General features: G+C 34.9%; 1 protein-coding gene across 7 annotated transcripts in view; it reads left to right on the top strand.

Annotated features, from left to right (window-relative positions):
* LOC149818886 (UBQ, helicase-c and DEAD-like helicase domain-containing protein) overlaps positions 1–16,288 on the top strand; it is a 257,306-nt gene that overhangs the window by 48,899 nt on the left and 192,119 nt on the right. For 4 of the 7 annotated variants that reach the window (XR_016427405.1, XM_089985758.1, XM_089985763.1 and 1 more), the window contains exons 9-15: positions 37–168; positions 6,340–6,419; positions 6,508–6,558; positions 6,661–6,755; positions 6,862–6,929; positions 9,001–9,102; positions 9,201–9,286. Coding sequence is in view for 6 of the 7 variants with exons in the window: in XM_089985758.1 (XP_089841884.1) it covers positions 37–168; positions 6,340–6,419; positions 6,508–6,558; positions 6,661–6,755; positions 6,862–6,929; positions 9,001–9,102; positions 9,201–9,286 (614 nt within the window). In the remaining variant the exon portion in view is untranslated. The remainder of the gene's footprint in view (positions 1–36; positions 169–6,339; positions 6,420–6,507; positions 6,559–6,660; positions 6,756–6,861; positions 6,930–9,000; positions 9,103–9,200; positions 9,287–16,288) is intronic. The other 3 variants (XM_089985760.1, XM_089985759.1, XM_089985761.1) reach the window with 3 other exon arrangements.

Here is a 16,288-nt window from a genome sequence, read left to right as displayed (position 1 = left end):
GCATGCTAAATATGAAGATATGACTCTTGTGTTCAGGCTTTGGCTCAAGACCAATTGCGTGTTTTGTCAGAAATGATAGGATACACAAGCATTGGTTTAAATATTGGAGTTTATGATGGTGACACTTCTCAAGCTGATCGGACATGGTTTCGTGCCAACACTAGACTGGTAATTTTGCAATTTAAGTGATCTATGTTTATCTCTTTCATGCTAAGTCACATGGACTCATCATTTAGGCCGCCGCACTTGAGTCAATGTGATGTGGGTGCTGGTTCCGGTGCGGCACCCGGTGTGGTCAAATAGCCCTGGGTGTGGTCAACTTGCATCCAGGCTTGTATTTGTCCAAAGTAGACTCAGTCAACTTTGACCGAGTCCATTTTGGTCCAATTGTCAAAAAAAATTTAAAGGCGGGGGGAGGGGGATGGGGGGGTTGTTAATGTATACACATATAGTGTAAACATATACATATTTATATGTGTCTACATATGTATGTCTATGCATATATTGTTCAAGGGCATTTTAGTCTTTTCATATGTATATTCAAAATAAGTGTATTTTTATTTTTATTATTTAATTTTTGTATTTATTCCCAGCCTTTAAGGGCTTTTTGGGAAAAGGGTAGAGTCGTTGGACCCAACGGCTCCCTAGAGCCTCTCTTTTGTATAAAGGGGTGAGTCCCCTCTCTCATTTGTAGTATTCTCAAAGGGATTATTCCCCAATGATATCCATTATTTTTATGTGTGTTCTCAGCCCTTAGTAGCTCATTCTTGTGTTTTCATGTATTGACCCATAAGCGGTCATCTTCTCTAAGTATTCTTTTGCCTATAAATGGCACACCAAGGCATATACTTCAGCTCGTGACATGGTATCAAAGCTTATCGACTCCTTAGTGTTATTTAACTCTTTCTCAAGCGTATTTTGAAGTGGAACGTGGCTACTAACCTTCTTGAAGTTTGGTCTTCTTATGAATGCATAGAGACATTGGTGTTTCAAAAGGAGTTGAAAGTTTGCTCAAGTACTTATTTCTTTTGCTCTCTCTTCTCTCTTGCTTTGTATTCTTTGGTTCTATGGCCGAAAAATTAGTAATAGTAGTTCCACTAAAATTTAATGGAAAAACTATAATTTATGGGCTACTGCCATTAAAAGAATCCTTATTGGCGAGGGATTATGGGAGTATGTTAATGGTTCCGTAATAGAACCACAACTCACTTTCACAAAATCCATTAAAGAAAACGACGAAACCATTAAAGAGGAGGTTCTTAAAGAAAAAGAAAAAGAAAAAGAAAAAGAAAAAGAAAAAGAAAAAGACAAATAAAAAGAAAAAGCTCTTATAAGTTGTAAGAAAGCTTCGAAGGAATGAGAAATTTCCCATGCTAAGGTACTTTCCTTATTTATGGGAAGTATGAATGAAGATACATGTAAAACCAATGTTGTGAAAAGTGTTGAGGCGAAGCGAGGCACTCCACCAAAAACTGAGGTGGGGCGTAACCCTCGAGGCATAAAGCGTAAGCCTCAATTTTTTTTGAGAACTTTAAAAAAACTATAAAAATATCTAAAATTATAAATAAATAAAAAATGCTTCTTCTTCTTCCTCTTCTTTTTCTTTTTTTTCTTCTTCTTCTTCTTATTATTATGCCTTAGGCTGGTGCCATGAGGTGCAGAGGGCCTCACCTCAAGGCGAGACACACCTTTTGTGCCTTGAGGCATGCTTTTAACAACCCACTGTGAAACTATCTTGGAGTTTGAACGAACCAATGAATCATAGCTCTTCGTTAAACAAACATATACTCAATGTGACATTGCATTTTGATGGGAGCTTCAAGAAAAGATACACAATTGTAAACAAGGTGACAAGAGTATTAGAGAGTACTTTGGCTCTCTAAAGAAGTTGTGGGATCAAATGGCTAAGTTAGAGCCCGTTTGAGAAACTCCCAATGATGCTCAAACTAGAAAGAAGCAAATAAACAATATGCAATTATTTCAATTTATGAGAGGGTTGTGATCCGAGTTTGAACAAATGAGAAGCAACATCATACATAGAAGACAAGATGAACTTCCTTTTATTCAAGAGGTTTTAGCTCAAGTTTGCATGGAAGAGACTAGATTAAGGTCTCAAAATGAAGCAAAAGAAGTCAATGACAATGTGTTGGCCGTTTCAAAATCGGGTGCCAACACTCATACATACAAACCACCACACTTTTATAAAAACAATAACTATGAGAAAAATTGTATGAATGATGCAAAATGAGATGAAAGGAAAAAGTAGGTATTTTTTGCCATAATTGTGGAAAACCGGGATATATTAAACCATTTTGTTCGGAATTCAAAAACAAAGATGAAAAGAAGGTTGCTTCGGTTGAAACTTCACAAGTTGACCAAGATTCTTCAAGTAAATCAATTTTGAACATGTCTCTTTCTCAACTCGTAGAGGCATTGCAACCTCTACTCAAAGGACAATCCGTGACCGGCGCCGCCGTCTCCTCCTCTTTTCCTCTAGGTATGATTTCTTGGCTTTTAGACTTGGGTACATCATTTCATATGATATATGATAAATCTATACTTTCCAATTGTAGAATTTTTATTAGTAAAATAAATTTTTGCACTGCCGATGAAATCTCTTTTGATATTAATAGAATTGAAAACTTTGAAAAATGTCCTAGCTTAGTATTCCTCAAATAAAATTTGTTCCAAAACTAAATTTAAATGTACTTTATGTTTCTCAAATCACTGATCATGGATTTAGAGTCTCCTTCACTTCTAACCAATGATTAATAGAAAATCTCCAGTCCGGAATGCAGATTGGGGAAGGGCATAGAGAAGGAGACTTGTACTATATGGATCAGTTGAAAATTCTTGTCAAGACTTTTTGCCTTAATGTTAAAAAATTGGATAAAGTTTTGTGGCATCAAAGACTAGGACACCCTAATATGTATAAATTATCCAATATTCCTCATCTAAGGATTTTTTGTAATGAACAAAATCTTTTGTACTAATTATATTCTTGCAAAAATGAAATCAATTTTATATCAAGCGAGGTCTTTCTCTGCTACTAAATCGCTTGACCTAATTCATTTTGATGTTTAGGGTCCTGCCCCTATTGCCTCAAAGGGAGGATACACTTATTATGTTGTTTTTATGGATGATTACTCCTGCTATACTTGGATATATTTTCTCAAACATAAACATGAAGTATTTGAGAATTTCAAAAATTTTCATAAGTCAGTGACAAATCTTTTAAAGCCCAATATATCTATTTTTCGTTTTGACTCAGGGGGTGAATACATGTCTAATGACTTTAAACAATATCTAAGAGAAAATAAAATACTTCATCAAAGGTCACGTGCCAATACGCAATAGCAAAATGGTTTTGCCGAAAGAAAGCATCGGCACATAATAGAGACCACTAAAACTTTCCTCGTATCTGAAAGTGTTTCCAAATATTTTTGGGCTGAAGCAGCTCTTACCTCCGTATATCTTATAAATAGGCTACCTTTTTCAAAAATTCAAAATCTTTCAACAAGAAACAACAACAACAACAACTGCGCCTTCATCCCAAAACAATTGGGGTCGGTGATATGAACCAACAAAGAAAATCATTCACCATGTGAAAAAAATTATAATGTTTTTCTTGATTATCCTAGACTAAGGGTCTTTGGGTGTAAATGCTTTGTTCTCACCCAGAAGAATGATAAATTATCTCCTAAAGCAATTCCATATATATTCTTAGGACATGGAGAAAGCCAAAAAAGATTTAGGTGTTATGATATTAAAAATAACAAACTTTATATTTCTAGGAATGTCACATTTCTAGAACAAGAAAATGATTTTGACACTATCTCATCCAAAGATGAAAGTGAATACAAGTTTTTAGAAATATCCCCACTAAATGAAGACATTAATGAGATAACTTGCAACGAATCCCCAGCTACTGAGACCCCCAATCATCCAAATGTTATTCAATATCAAAGAAAACAAGATAATGAGTAACTAAGTGTGTTTGAAAAATATTCAACCATAAAGAATTGGAAAACACAAGAATTAGACACTTAAAGAGACCATGTAGAGTTTCAGATAGATTTGTGCCATATGAATCTTTCGAACCTTACTATAGAGCTTGTTTAGCAAAAATTTATTCATACTTTCAACCTTACACATATAATCAAGTAAAGGAAGCCTTAGAAAAAATTCCAAACTTGGGAATTGTCTGATATACCAACCAACAAGAAATCAATAGGATGTAGGTGAGTTTTTAAAGTCAAAACTAAAAGTGATAGATCTCTAGAAAGACATAAAGCTAGGTTAGTCGCTAAAGGATATGCTCAAGAATATGGTATTGACTACGATGAAACATTTGCTCATGTAGCACATATGACTATAATTAGAATTCTCATAACCATAGCCTCTGTTAGGAAATGGCTAATTTATCATATGGATATTAAAAATGTATTTTTAAATGGTGATTTAAAAGAAGAAGTATATATGGATCCACCGCTTGGATATAATGTTCCTAAGAAAAAAGTTTTACGCCTTAGAAAGACTTTGTATGGTCTTAAACAAGCTCCAAAAGCTTGGTACGGATCACTTTAGTTCTATTATGCTTAAGCTTGAATATACTTCCTGCTTTGTTTTTTAAGAAATCCGTTGCAAGTATTGTTATTTTATTACTTTATGTTGATGATATGATCATAACTGGAGTTGATAAATAGTTATTCTAATTCTAACTGGCAAAGACCCAAATGACAAATGCTAAACTACTGGTTTCTATGTTTTTGTAGGAGATTCTTTGGTTTCATGAAAATGTAAGCAACAAAAAATATCTCTCTCCTCCATATAAGCCGAATATCGAGTAATGACAATCACTACAACTAAAATTGTATGGTTGAGGCGTCTTCTCAAAGATATTTGAGCATTCGTGATAGAGCCATCAAGACTATGCTTTGATAACAAGAGTGCCATTTACATTGCTGGAAATCACACCTTTCATGAATGGATTAAACATATTGAGATGGAATGTCATTGTGTTTGCGAAGAGTTTTTGAAGAATGCCATTTCACTGCCATATGTTACTTCAAAATATCAGCTTGTCTTCACAAAAGCCTTGCCGTGCCCAAGCTTTCATTTTTTGTTGGACAAACTTTCAGTGTATGTGTGTCTATGCATATATTGTTCAGGGGCATTTTAATCATTTCACATGTATATTCAAAATAAGTGTATTTCATTTTTATTCTTTTTATTTTTATTATTTAATTTTTGTATTTATTCTCAGCCTTGAAGGGCTTTTTAGGAAAAGGGTAGAGAGTCATTGGACCCTATCCAACTGCCAGAATTCTAGTCGTTGCGTAAGTCCCAACTGCTGCCTAGAGCCTCTCTTTTGTATATAAAGGGTATTCTAGCCATTGGGTAGGTCCCAATGACTCCCTAGAGCCTCTCTTTTGTATATAAAGGGGTGAGACCCCTCTCTCATTTGTAGTATTCTCAAAGGGATTATTCTCCAATAATATCCATTATTTTTATGTGTTCTCAACCCTTAATGGCTCATTCTTGTGTGTTCATGTATTGACCCATAAGAGGTCATATGCTCTAAGTGTTCTCTTGCCCATAAGTGGCACACCAAGGTTCAACTCGTGATAAGGGGTTAGGGCACGATCGCGCCCCTCGACTCTTCCTCCCCTTCCCCAACTCTAACTCCCCCCCGACTCCTCCTCCCATCCTCCTCTTTCGATGATGGTGAAATAGGTACATCTCTCTCTCTTCTTCCTCTTTTTCTTCTCCCTCCTCCTACTCATGTCTTTCTTTTTATTCCTTTTCCACCTCCTCCTCTTTTTCTTCTTCATTCTCCTCCTCTTGCCTTTTTTCTTCTTCCTTCTCCTTTTTCCTTTGCCTCCTCCTCCTCTCTTTCTTCTTATTTCTTCTTCTCCTTCTCCTCCTCCTTATATAGGTCCATTAATTACTTTTATTAGTATAATTTACTTCTTTTCTGCTTGACTTGTTTGATTATTTCCTGTTTTCTTAATTTACTTAGCGTAACCATAATATATTTAGGTTGATTTAATTGTGGTGTTATTTTTTATTGATGAGGAATAACAATTGTAGATTGCTAATTTGATTTATTGCATGAATTTATGCATGATGAATTGATAATATGCTAATTGTTTTTATTTCATTAGTGTTAGCTTAAAATTGTTAATAATTATATATATACCCTCCGCGCACCCAAGGTTTTTTAAAGTGCTTTATCGCCGCATCCGCAGCCGTATCTGCACCCTATGTGACATAGCTTTCATGTGATTACCATATGCACTATGTTTTCCATCTTATATTATATGCTATGGTGTGCAGTTGATTACAAATCCAGATATGTTGCACAAATCAGTCTTGCCATTTCATAATCAATTCCAGCGGATCTTATCAAACCTCAGGTGTTTGTTATTTTAGATCAACTATTTGTTAATTAATTTAGTCAAAGTTGCAGCCTGTATAATTATTGCAAGTATTTTATGTCAGAAGTTCCTGGCTTGACATATGCTTGGACGACTGTCTACACGGCATTTGCACCTTGTATTTTGTATTTATAAATTTCATCTAATGTTTCTTAGATTTGGAAGCTTATTCGAATGAGCTCTTCATTTTTTGAACATTATCCAAGTTTCATTGGATCAGGTTTGTTGTCATAGATGAAGCCCATGCATATAAAGGTGCATTTGGATGCCACACTGCTCTTATCTTGCGGCGGTTGCGTAGATTATGTTGCCATGGTAAACCATATTTGGTGGCTCCTATATGCCTAATTTGTCCTCCTGTTGGAGTATCTGTGCTTGCTTTATGTATGTTGGAAGTTGTTTGCTTTTCTTTTCTTTGCAGTATATGGAGCTGATCCGTCTTTTGTCTTATGTACGGCCACTTCTGCTAATCCTCATGAGCATGCAATGGTATTATTCTTTTTTTTTTCACTCTACCAAAATTTCTCATCCAGTATGAGGTGAATGTGATTAGGAGTTTGACATGACGAAGCAATTTTTGTTATCTCCCCAAGAGACTTCAACTTAGTCTCTTATGCTATCAACTCTGCTAGGGCTTGAGCAACTGAGGGAAGTAGCACTCCTAACCCATCGAACTCCACACGCAAAGCCATGAGGAACTCGATTAGCCTGTTAGCTTCTCTATGTTGCTCAAAACTATTCACACAGGCTTGACATCCATTGCACTTATCACGTTTTACACATTTTTCACACTTAATGCACCCTTCTATGAGAGCAAGGGCATGCAACACACGTTGCATCTTAGAGTAAAACTCCTCAACAGACTTGTTCCCTTGCCTCATAAACCTGACTTCTTGCGTAAGTTGATAGTGTCTCACCTAGTTCTCTTGCTTGTACACACCCCACGATTCCTTAGCTTCTTGGAACTTGGACAAGTTCATAGCTATCCTTTTCTCCTATGAACCCAAAATCCATGCCTTCATTTTAGCATTATTTACTACCCATTCATTCAGCAGAGTGGCATAATTTGGATCTGTGGTCTTTGGTTTGGCCCTCGAACCATCCAGATAGCCACCAAGACCTTTCTCTACTATAACTGCCATCATAAAATTAACCCAATAAGCATAGTTCTTCACATATAGTTTCATGGGAACAAGTTGAATGCTATCTCCCTTCTCCATTTCAACTCCCAAACCCCAAAACTACAATTTAGAATCCTGCACAGTCAACAAAATACTTCCAACCCAAGAAGCCAAACAATGTGCAGCACCTACAACTCCAAATATACTGCACACCAGCTGTTAATATGTACATGTATGTGCATATATATATGTATATACATAATTATGCATAGGCATTTATACATTTAAATATGTATAAATACATGTATGTACCTATGTATATAACATGTATATATTACATATTTTAAGGGTAGTATTTTTGTAATTAGGTAAAACTTTTTGTTTGTATATTTTTTATTTTATTTTCTCTATTTTTTATGTCTTTTGCTGGTTTGACCAGCTGGTTGACTATCCATTAGAGCTAGTCTAATGGCTAGTCAATATAGCTGTTAGACTAGCCTAACGGCTAGTTATTGGCTTTCTTGTATATATTGAATAGAATCTCCCTATTCTCTTTCAATGCATTCTTTGTGCATTTTAGCTTAATAAAATAATTATTTTTTAAGTGCTTGTGTGTGCTCTCCTTGGCCCTTAGTGGCTCTTGTGCTTGTGCCCTAACTGGCTTGTGTTTGTGATGCCCTTAGTGGCTTGTGCTTGTATTCTTTGTGGGCTGTGTGGACTACCTATCTACCTCATTACACAACCAACCACAACAAAACCAGGCCAAAATAAAAACAGCAAATAAAAGAAGGGCAATCCAACAGATTGTGAGAGATCTGACACACACCACAGTATACTTCAAAGCCCCAAGCACAAAACTATCAGCCGAAGCCAATCAGGGTGCCAATCTTCTTACAAGAGTCATAGTCACAACTTGGTGCAGTAGGAAGTCTTACTGTGGGCAAGAGTTAAATGGCCAGCATCAGATTTGACCTGGCTGTGACTTAGGAGTCAGCTTAATGGGTTTTCCCTAATGGTACATTGTTGATTAATTGTTCCTTTGCTAAAGCATCTTGTTGCTGATGTTTTGTTTCTCATATTTTGTAATGGATGATTTCATGTTGCCGTTTTAATTTTGTTATGACACTTCTCATTTCCTTCAAAAAAGAAAAAAAACCTTAGGTCCTGTTGTAACTTCTCCACCAACAAATGCAGAAAGGGATTGCTAGAAGTTCTTATGCTATTTCAGTTATTTCATTTATTTTGCAAACCCACCTTACAATACCATTGAGGAAATGAAACACCAGGTTAAACTGTTGGGATGTAAATTACTGTGATTTATCCAAGAAAGATTGGATCATTTTTTTTCGTGTTTCATACAAATGGGTTTACCCACATGGATTCGTATTGTAAGAAGTCCTAGTTTTATGCGTTAATTTATTTTTTTATGAGTGCCTAAGGAGCTTACAAGCCTTGGATCTTTAAAGCTGGTTCAGAATGATGGAAGCCCTTCTGGTCCAAAGCTCTTTGTCTTGTGGAACCCTCCACTTCGTTTGAAAAATGTACTTACAACTAGCCAATTATTTCCTGATTTAATAGTCAAAACCTCATTGATGAAATTTTTGTGAAATCTTATTTTTTGTTTGAAATTGGTGGCCAGGACACATCACAATCGCAGGGGCAAAAAATACAAGGCAGCCTAGAAGAAAGTTTATCTGGTTATGAGGGCATGGCCAAACGTTCTAGGTGGGAAACATTCCTCTTCAACATTTTTCATTATTGTTTATATTGAAATTTTCCAATTTCCTAGCACCGTACTAAATGATAATATCTAGCATATGTGATTGAAACATGCAGCATGAGTAGTTCATATTGACCACATATCCTGTGATCATCTACAATGGGAACTAGCATTCTTCTTTCTTGCTTTTACAAGTTTATCATCTTATAGTGGTAAGAATCAGTGTTCTGAAAAGATAAAAAGCGAGGCGAAGCATTAGGCCCCTCAAAGAGAGCAGATGCCTAGAAGCGTAAAAAACATATGCTTCACAAACAGTAGTCAAAAAAAAATGAGAAAGTATGAAATTGCAACATATTTTCAATGTTTAATTGGAAAAGGGTGTAGTTTTTCATAATGATTATTAAGAAACAATGGTATCAATAAAAATAAATAAAAAAGTTTAACACATTATGATATTTCAATCTTACCAAGTCCAAAACATAAAAAAATGTAAAATGATCACAAACAAGTAGATCATAATTGTACTTAACCAACAAACTAAAAGCAAAAACTAATTAATAATCAAAAGACAATAAGGAGAAATTGGAAAGAAGGAAAAGAAAATTGATTGCACAATCAAAATCAACAAAAAGATGTTGAGATGGGTGTGGTTCCCAATTCCCATGCAGAACAAAAGCACCTCTTCAATTATATCGAGCATTGATGATTCTCTAAGTGGCCCTTAGATTTCATCAAGGGCCCCTTTAATTTTTAGAAGATTTGATTTGCATATTCCCTTCCGAGGCATACCTTGAAGACTGGTAGCTAAGATCACAGCACGACAAAGGTTTCAACTTTCAATATTATAGCAAGGAGAGGAAGCACACCAGCCAAGACAGTTAGATTGAATACCTCTCCTAACCTAGGCAACTTGTTTCTCACATGCTCCATTTTCCTTTTCTTATTAATTTCTTATCTATAGGCCCATGTTCATCCCTTAAAACCCTATGTAAAATCACCAAATGCACGATCTTTTTTTTTCCACCAATCAAACAGGACTAAGGATGTGAAGAAAGATTTAAGTACTCAACCAATCGTTCTATTAAATCATTAGTTGGTTGTGAAAGTCTTGGATGTTGAGATCCTATCAAAAGCTGGATCTCTCCCATGCACATGTCCCTACCCAAGTTGACCAAGATCTATTTCGATCAGGATCAGCGTATACCAATTGGATTCTATGCGGTTGTAATATCTCACAAATTTTGCCTAATTTTAAAGTTTAATAAATGTATTTTTTATTAAATAAATGCATTTTTATTATTTAAATCGATTTAAGGTATATAATATATATGTGACTGGCGTGATATGGATCCTAATATTAGATCTTCAACCCTTTGGGCTGAGATCCAAGATCCATATGATGTTAGATGGATCTGAATATGGATCTTGGACCCTTTGGGTCAAGATCCAAGATCCATTTGTAGTTGGATGGATAAGTCTTTAATTTTTTTTAATAAGATGTATATATTTAAGAGTTTCATAGTGGAAGGACTTTTATTTCCCTTTGAAAATAAAAGAGTATATTTTAGGTAGGGACGTCCCTTTCTAAGAGGAGACCCTTTTGCTTTAAATAACTCGTACCAGCCCTCCTCAATATCTGTTTTGAGAGAAAAAAGGGAGGAGGCTGAACCAAGTAGAGAGAGAGAGAGATTGCAGGTGTAACGACCCCAACTCATCCATATTGAAAAGTGGATATATATATATATATATATATATATATATTTAAACAATTGCGAAAACCAAAACCCAAGGATCCGGTGCTTCACAAACTTAACAACTTCCAAACCACAAGGGATCTCTATATTGAACCATCAAATCAAAATAACTAACTTTATTAATAAAAAATCAAAATCTCATAACATAATTGAATTAAAGTGTAAAATCATAGTGCCACACTGACCAAGAATAACATAAGTCATACAGTCTTGTAGGCTCCCTGTGGCAGTCGTACTCATCACTGAGCTCAAGGTCCTGTGAAAAACATAGGGAGTACTGGGTAAGAATAAAAATTCTTTGTACGAATTCCTCTAAAAATCCAAATAGGCAAGAAAAAACATAAATCAAATTCATGCAAGTTTTTAGAGGAACACAACTGTAACAATCTCATAATCCAGTTATCATTCAAGCGTTTAAATGCAATTCTCATGCAATAACAATAACTCCTATGAAACAGAATAAGTAAGAATGCATGAACTAATGCAGAACAGTAAATAAGCATGATTAAATGCACATGTTTGAATACCTTATTAAATTATTATCAGAGTTCTTTTTTGCATACATATCCCTATTAAATGATACAAGTTTAGTTACACTTTTCATTAAACCCGCAAATACTCAAAATGAGGCACAACAGTTTTCGAAGTTCAAGTTAGGTTCCCTGTTATAGCTTAACACACAATTTGTATTTTATTACTGGGTTCCACACTTGTTCTTCGACTGATATCAGAAATCAGCACCATCCATCGGAATATTAGAAATCAACATCTAATATCGGGGCATCAGGGAAATTAATATCCACTAATGTTACTTTCTTGATATACCAATAATAACAACGTTGTCTACAACACCCTTCCCCCCCGACAAAGTGGTTGAAAACTCTCTAAAACTGTGTCCGAGAAGTGAACCACCACATCGGGTTCAGGGGCACAAATGCACACAGAGTTTTAGTATCGGTACAGTTTTTTCAAAACCGCCATTCAGGATTCTCACACTGTGGAAGGGACATCCAGGAAGAAAAAATATTAATTACACTATTTATCTTTTTTATCTTTTTAACAAAAGTCAAATTCTTTACACAGGAGCTGTTTTGCAAATCAACATACAAAACTCAACACGGGACCTTGCCCATTACAAATTTAACAGTGCAATTAAATTAGAAAACCAATAATTTCAAAAGTGAATTTTGCAATGCATAAATACTAATTTTGGAGCCACATATGCTCCTGGCCCACATGACCTGCAGTTGTTCACATCTGACCACCGATTCATCTTAAGCAAAATTCTTAGTGAATATGCAGAAACACAACTATTGAAACATGTCCACAATGTACATTCATTCACACACAATAAGAATGTACATATAAAACAAATCGTATATGCATATGAACACTTGCTTACAACATTCATTTTTGCTTTCATGATTCATTTCATGCATAACATCCAAACGTGCCCATGATCATGTTAACACAACATCAAAATAACTTTAGAAATTCGTGTTTATGATATGCACATCTATGTCAACTTAATATTCATTTGCATGAGTATACATAACCAATAAACACTTCTGTCAATTCGGGCATGCTCGAATTACAAAAGATGACCACCGAGCTATAGCTATGTTGTCACCATACACAGGGCAACATTAGCATGCCGTTGGCAGCATGTTTTTCATGCAGAAACATGCAACCAGAGGCAGTGGACAACGGATAATCTTGCACAAAAATGTGCAGCACTACCCTGCCCTACAACAACCCACATAACTCATACATATAACACACTTAACATAATTATAACAGATCATACGACAACATTTAAAACCAATTCGGTATTCAGCCAAACCATGACGACATAAAGAAAAAATATTCCAGCATAGTGGTAACATAGATCGACAATCCTGATTTTCGGGCTGGTTTGACGCCAACCCATATGGCATCATGAAACAACTTGATGTCGACCATATCATAGCAACAACCTGTTCATAATCCATACAAGGATCAGTTTATGTACCTAGGCAATAAGACATTAATTTTTATCAAATCGGCACTAATGGGCCTAACCAGATTTTTGTTTATTTCCTTTCCCTGCATAACCAGCTGATTACTAGTATAGAAACTTCTAGACAGGCTTAACACAAGTAAGTGTAACAGCCAAGTCAAGATTTGATCTCACAACCTCGGTTTTGGAGATAGATTCACATAGACAGTTTCTTAAACAAATCAGAATTTCAGCAATTCATAAGACAATATTAAATACAATTTTGACCAACCTAATTGTAATGAAATGGTGGTCTTCCACAAAAGCACCAGAAACCTTCAAATGAGTGTCTATTGGAGACACCTCAAGCGCAACCTGGTGTAAGTTTTATGAAATAGATTTTTAAAGATATATTTTTGATAAAAACGTTTTGTGAAAGCCAGACACCAAATAATAAAAATCGGCTCACACTAATGTGAGATCCGGGTCAAACTCAGGGAACAGGATGAAAAACTTTGTATTCCACAGAAATACAATCTTTATTGCCTTAAAATAAAAATAATTAACTAATTACAATGACTTACCCTATGCAAAAGGGCTCAAAAATAAATAAACCTAAAACTAAAAGAAAAGAAAGAGAATAAAGAAAAGGGTCTCCTGTTGCTTGAGCTCTAGTCCCTTGATATGCATTGCTTCGCTTGAATCCAAGAGCTATTGGTATTTGACGTTTAGATGTCTTGCATTCATTGCTTACATTCCTCACACATCTTCTGAAGGGCCTTCTTAAGGGTTCTCTTAGAGGCCTTTAGGAGACCTTTTAGGGGCCTCTGAAGGCTCTTCGAGGGCACTTTTGAGGGCTTATCGCACACACAATCGTTCCCTGCAAAACACAAAACGACAAAAACAAAACAAAACAAGGAATTATCCCTAAAACTAATGTTAGTTTTAACAAGAAAAAGAAATAAAACTAACTCTAACAAACTTGTAACAAACTAAAGAAAAATTGTAACAAACTATTTAATAAACTAACTATGAAACAACTGGAAGCAAACTAACTAGCTACCATAAAAAAATGTTTAACTAAACAAAATATTCTAATCTAACTAATTAAACCTTTAATTAATGTTATCAAATAAACTAATGCTAACTTATTACATTAACTACATAAACAAAAAAAAACAATAAAGGAAATCGTGAACTAGACTATGAACTAATTAACGGAAAAAGATCCAACATAAACTAAGTAAAGGAGAACATTGAATCACGACCTAGGTAAACTATGTTAAAAATGTTAACACTTGACAACTAACTAATGCAACAACTATTGAATTAATTGGGCACTATAAAAAAATGTAACAGCAACCTAGCTGATTTCAAAGAAAACTTAAAACAAACCTAATCAAACTGACTCTAATAAGAACTATTGCCTAACGAAAGTAAAAACTATTGCTTACAAGAAAAAAAAATCTCAGAACATTACTATCTACCGAGTCAAATACTCATTAACAAACAGAATATTAAAACCATTGAAACATATTAAAAAAACTATGCTGAACTATTTAATCAGTGCACACGTGCTGCAAAGAGAACACATACTTTTATTAGCGTGGTGCGTGATTGACGTCAATAATCATGGACTGTTCACGTGCAAATTGCGGTATTACATGATCAGATAACGCATGCTAAAAATCTATATGTATCCAGCATAAAAACAATTAATAAAAAAACTGAATTGGGCAGAGTCTTGCAAACTGGAATCTACAGCGCTGATCGGAATCTTTAGATCAAGACCCGATCTTGTCCTTTACTCACAAAACTGCCGCAAATCACACACAAATGCGTGATCTGCAGAACATGATACCAAAGAGTAAAGAAAAGAAATACGTGGTTCACCAAGAATATCGTTGTTCCTTGTTATTCATTGATATGCAAAACTCGCACCATCTAACATGAACGAACTGCTGGACCGTGTAAAAAAAATGAACAACGAATTAAAAGCATTGACGACTAACTATATTACGCGGAAATAAATTCTAAGTTATCCTATATGCAACAAAAAAGGCATAAAATTGAGTATGCTGTATGCAATGATAAAATGCACGATGATGCACTTGATGAAACTAAAAAAAAACTAAATATATAAAGAGACGAGGGAGAAGAAACGTACCTCACAGTTCGCTTCCGACGGGGGAGTTGAGAAGAAGAATCAGTCGCTCCCGTGGCTGAACGCGTACTCTGACAACGAGGTAAGAAGCACCGACGATAGCATAGATTAGAAGATCGACAAAATAAAGATTGAAGAAGGGAAGAAGAGAGGGAGAATCGGTGATTGAACGAAGCTCAAGAGGGAAGAACGAAGAGGAGAGGGAGAAAAGAGCACCTGCGTTTTTTCCAAATGGAAGACACCCCCCTCTTCTCAAAAAGTACTATTTATACTAAAAATCTAGGTTAAAACACAAATTTTTAAAAACTACATTTAATTTTCTAAAAATTTCAAAAACTACCTTGCTAAAAACTAATTTTCAGAAACTCTCAATCCTAAACTAATTAAAATACTGTAAAACACGCAGGGAAGGTTGAAATTGGCATTTTTTTCTTTATTTTCGATTTTAAAGCAGTTTCTCGAAAAACGTTGACAAGAATGGGTTCTTAATTCATTTTTTCGACAGGTCATGCATAAAAATATGTATCTAAAATGCAGAAATTATGCATGATCATAACCCATAAAAGGGTAAAAATGAAAGAACACACTAAAAATAATAAATATTTATTTCTTTACAAGCGATGCTTAAAAAGCATTGATTATAATGGAGGGGGAACACCCTTATTTATATAAGTGGGAGAGTGGTGAAGAAGAGCTCTTCTGGAGCTCTCCTTAAGAGTCGTTGGACCTAGTCCAACGACTATATATATCCTTAGTCAAGTCCTAGTTGGGACTTGACTAGGATATGATATCTTGTTCTAAATGAACTAGATAAAAAAAATACAGAAAAGGGAAAATAAAGTAAAATAAAGATACAATAAAAATAAAAATAAAAATAAAAATAAAAATAAAAATAAAAATATCTATAATAATAATATTATTATATATATTATATATTAAAACTCATGAGTCATACTATGAAACTTTGGGAGAGGGTGATTGAGTCTAGGTTGAGGAAGGTTGTCATGATATCGGAGAATCAATTTGGTTTTATGCCTGGAAGATCAACTATGGAAGCTATACATCTTCTTAGACAACTTATTGAAAGATATAGAGAGAGGAACAAAGATTT

This window comes from Nuphar pumila, chromosome 13 (assembly GCF_984573655.1).
Source record: "Nuphar pumila chromosome 13, dmNupPumi1.hap1.1, whole genome shotgun sequence".
NCBI classification, from domain to species: domain Eukaryota; kingdom Viridiplantae; phylum Streptophyta; class Magnoliopsida; order Nymphaeales; family Nymphaeaceae; genus Nuphar; species Nuphar pumila.
Note: the sequence above shows the minus strand (reverse complement) of the source record. Positions and strands in the feature narration are given on the sequence as shown.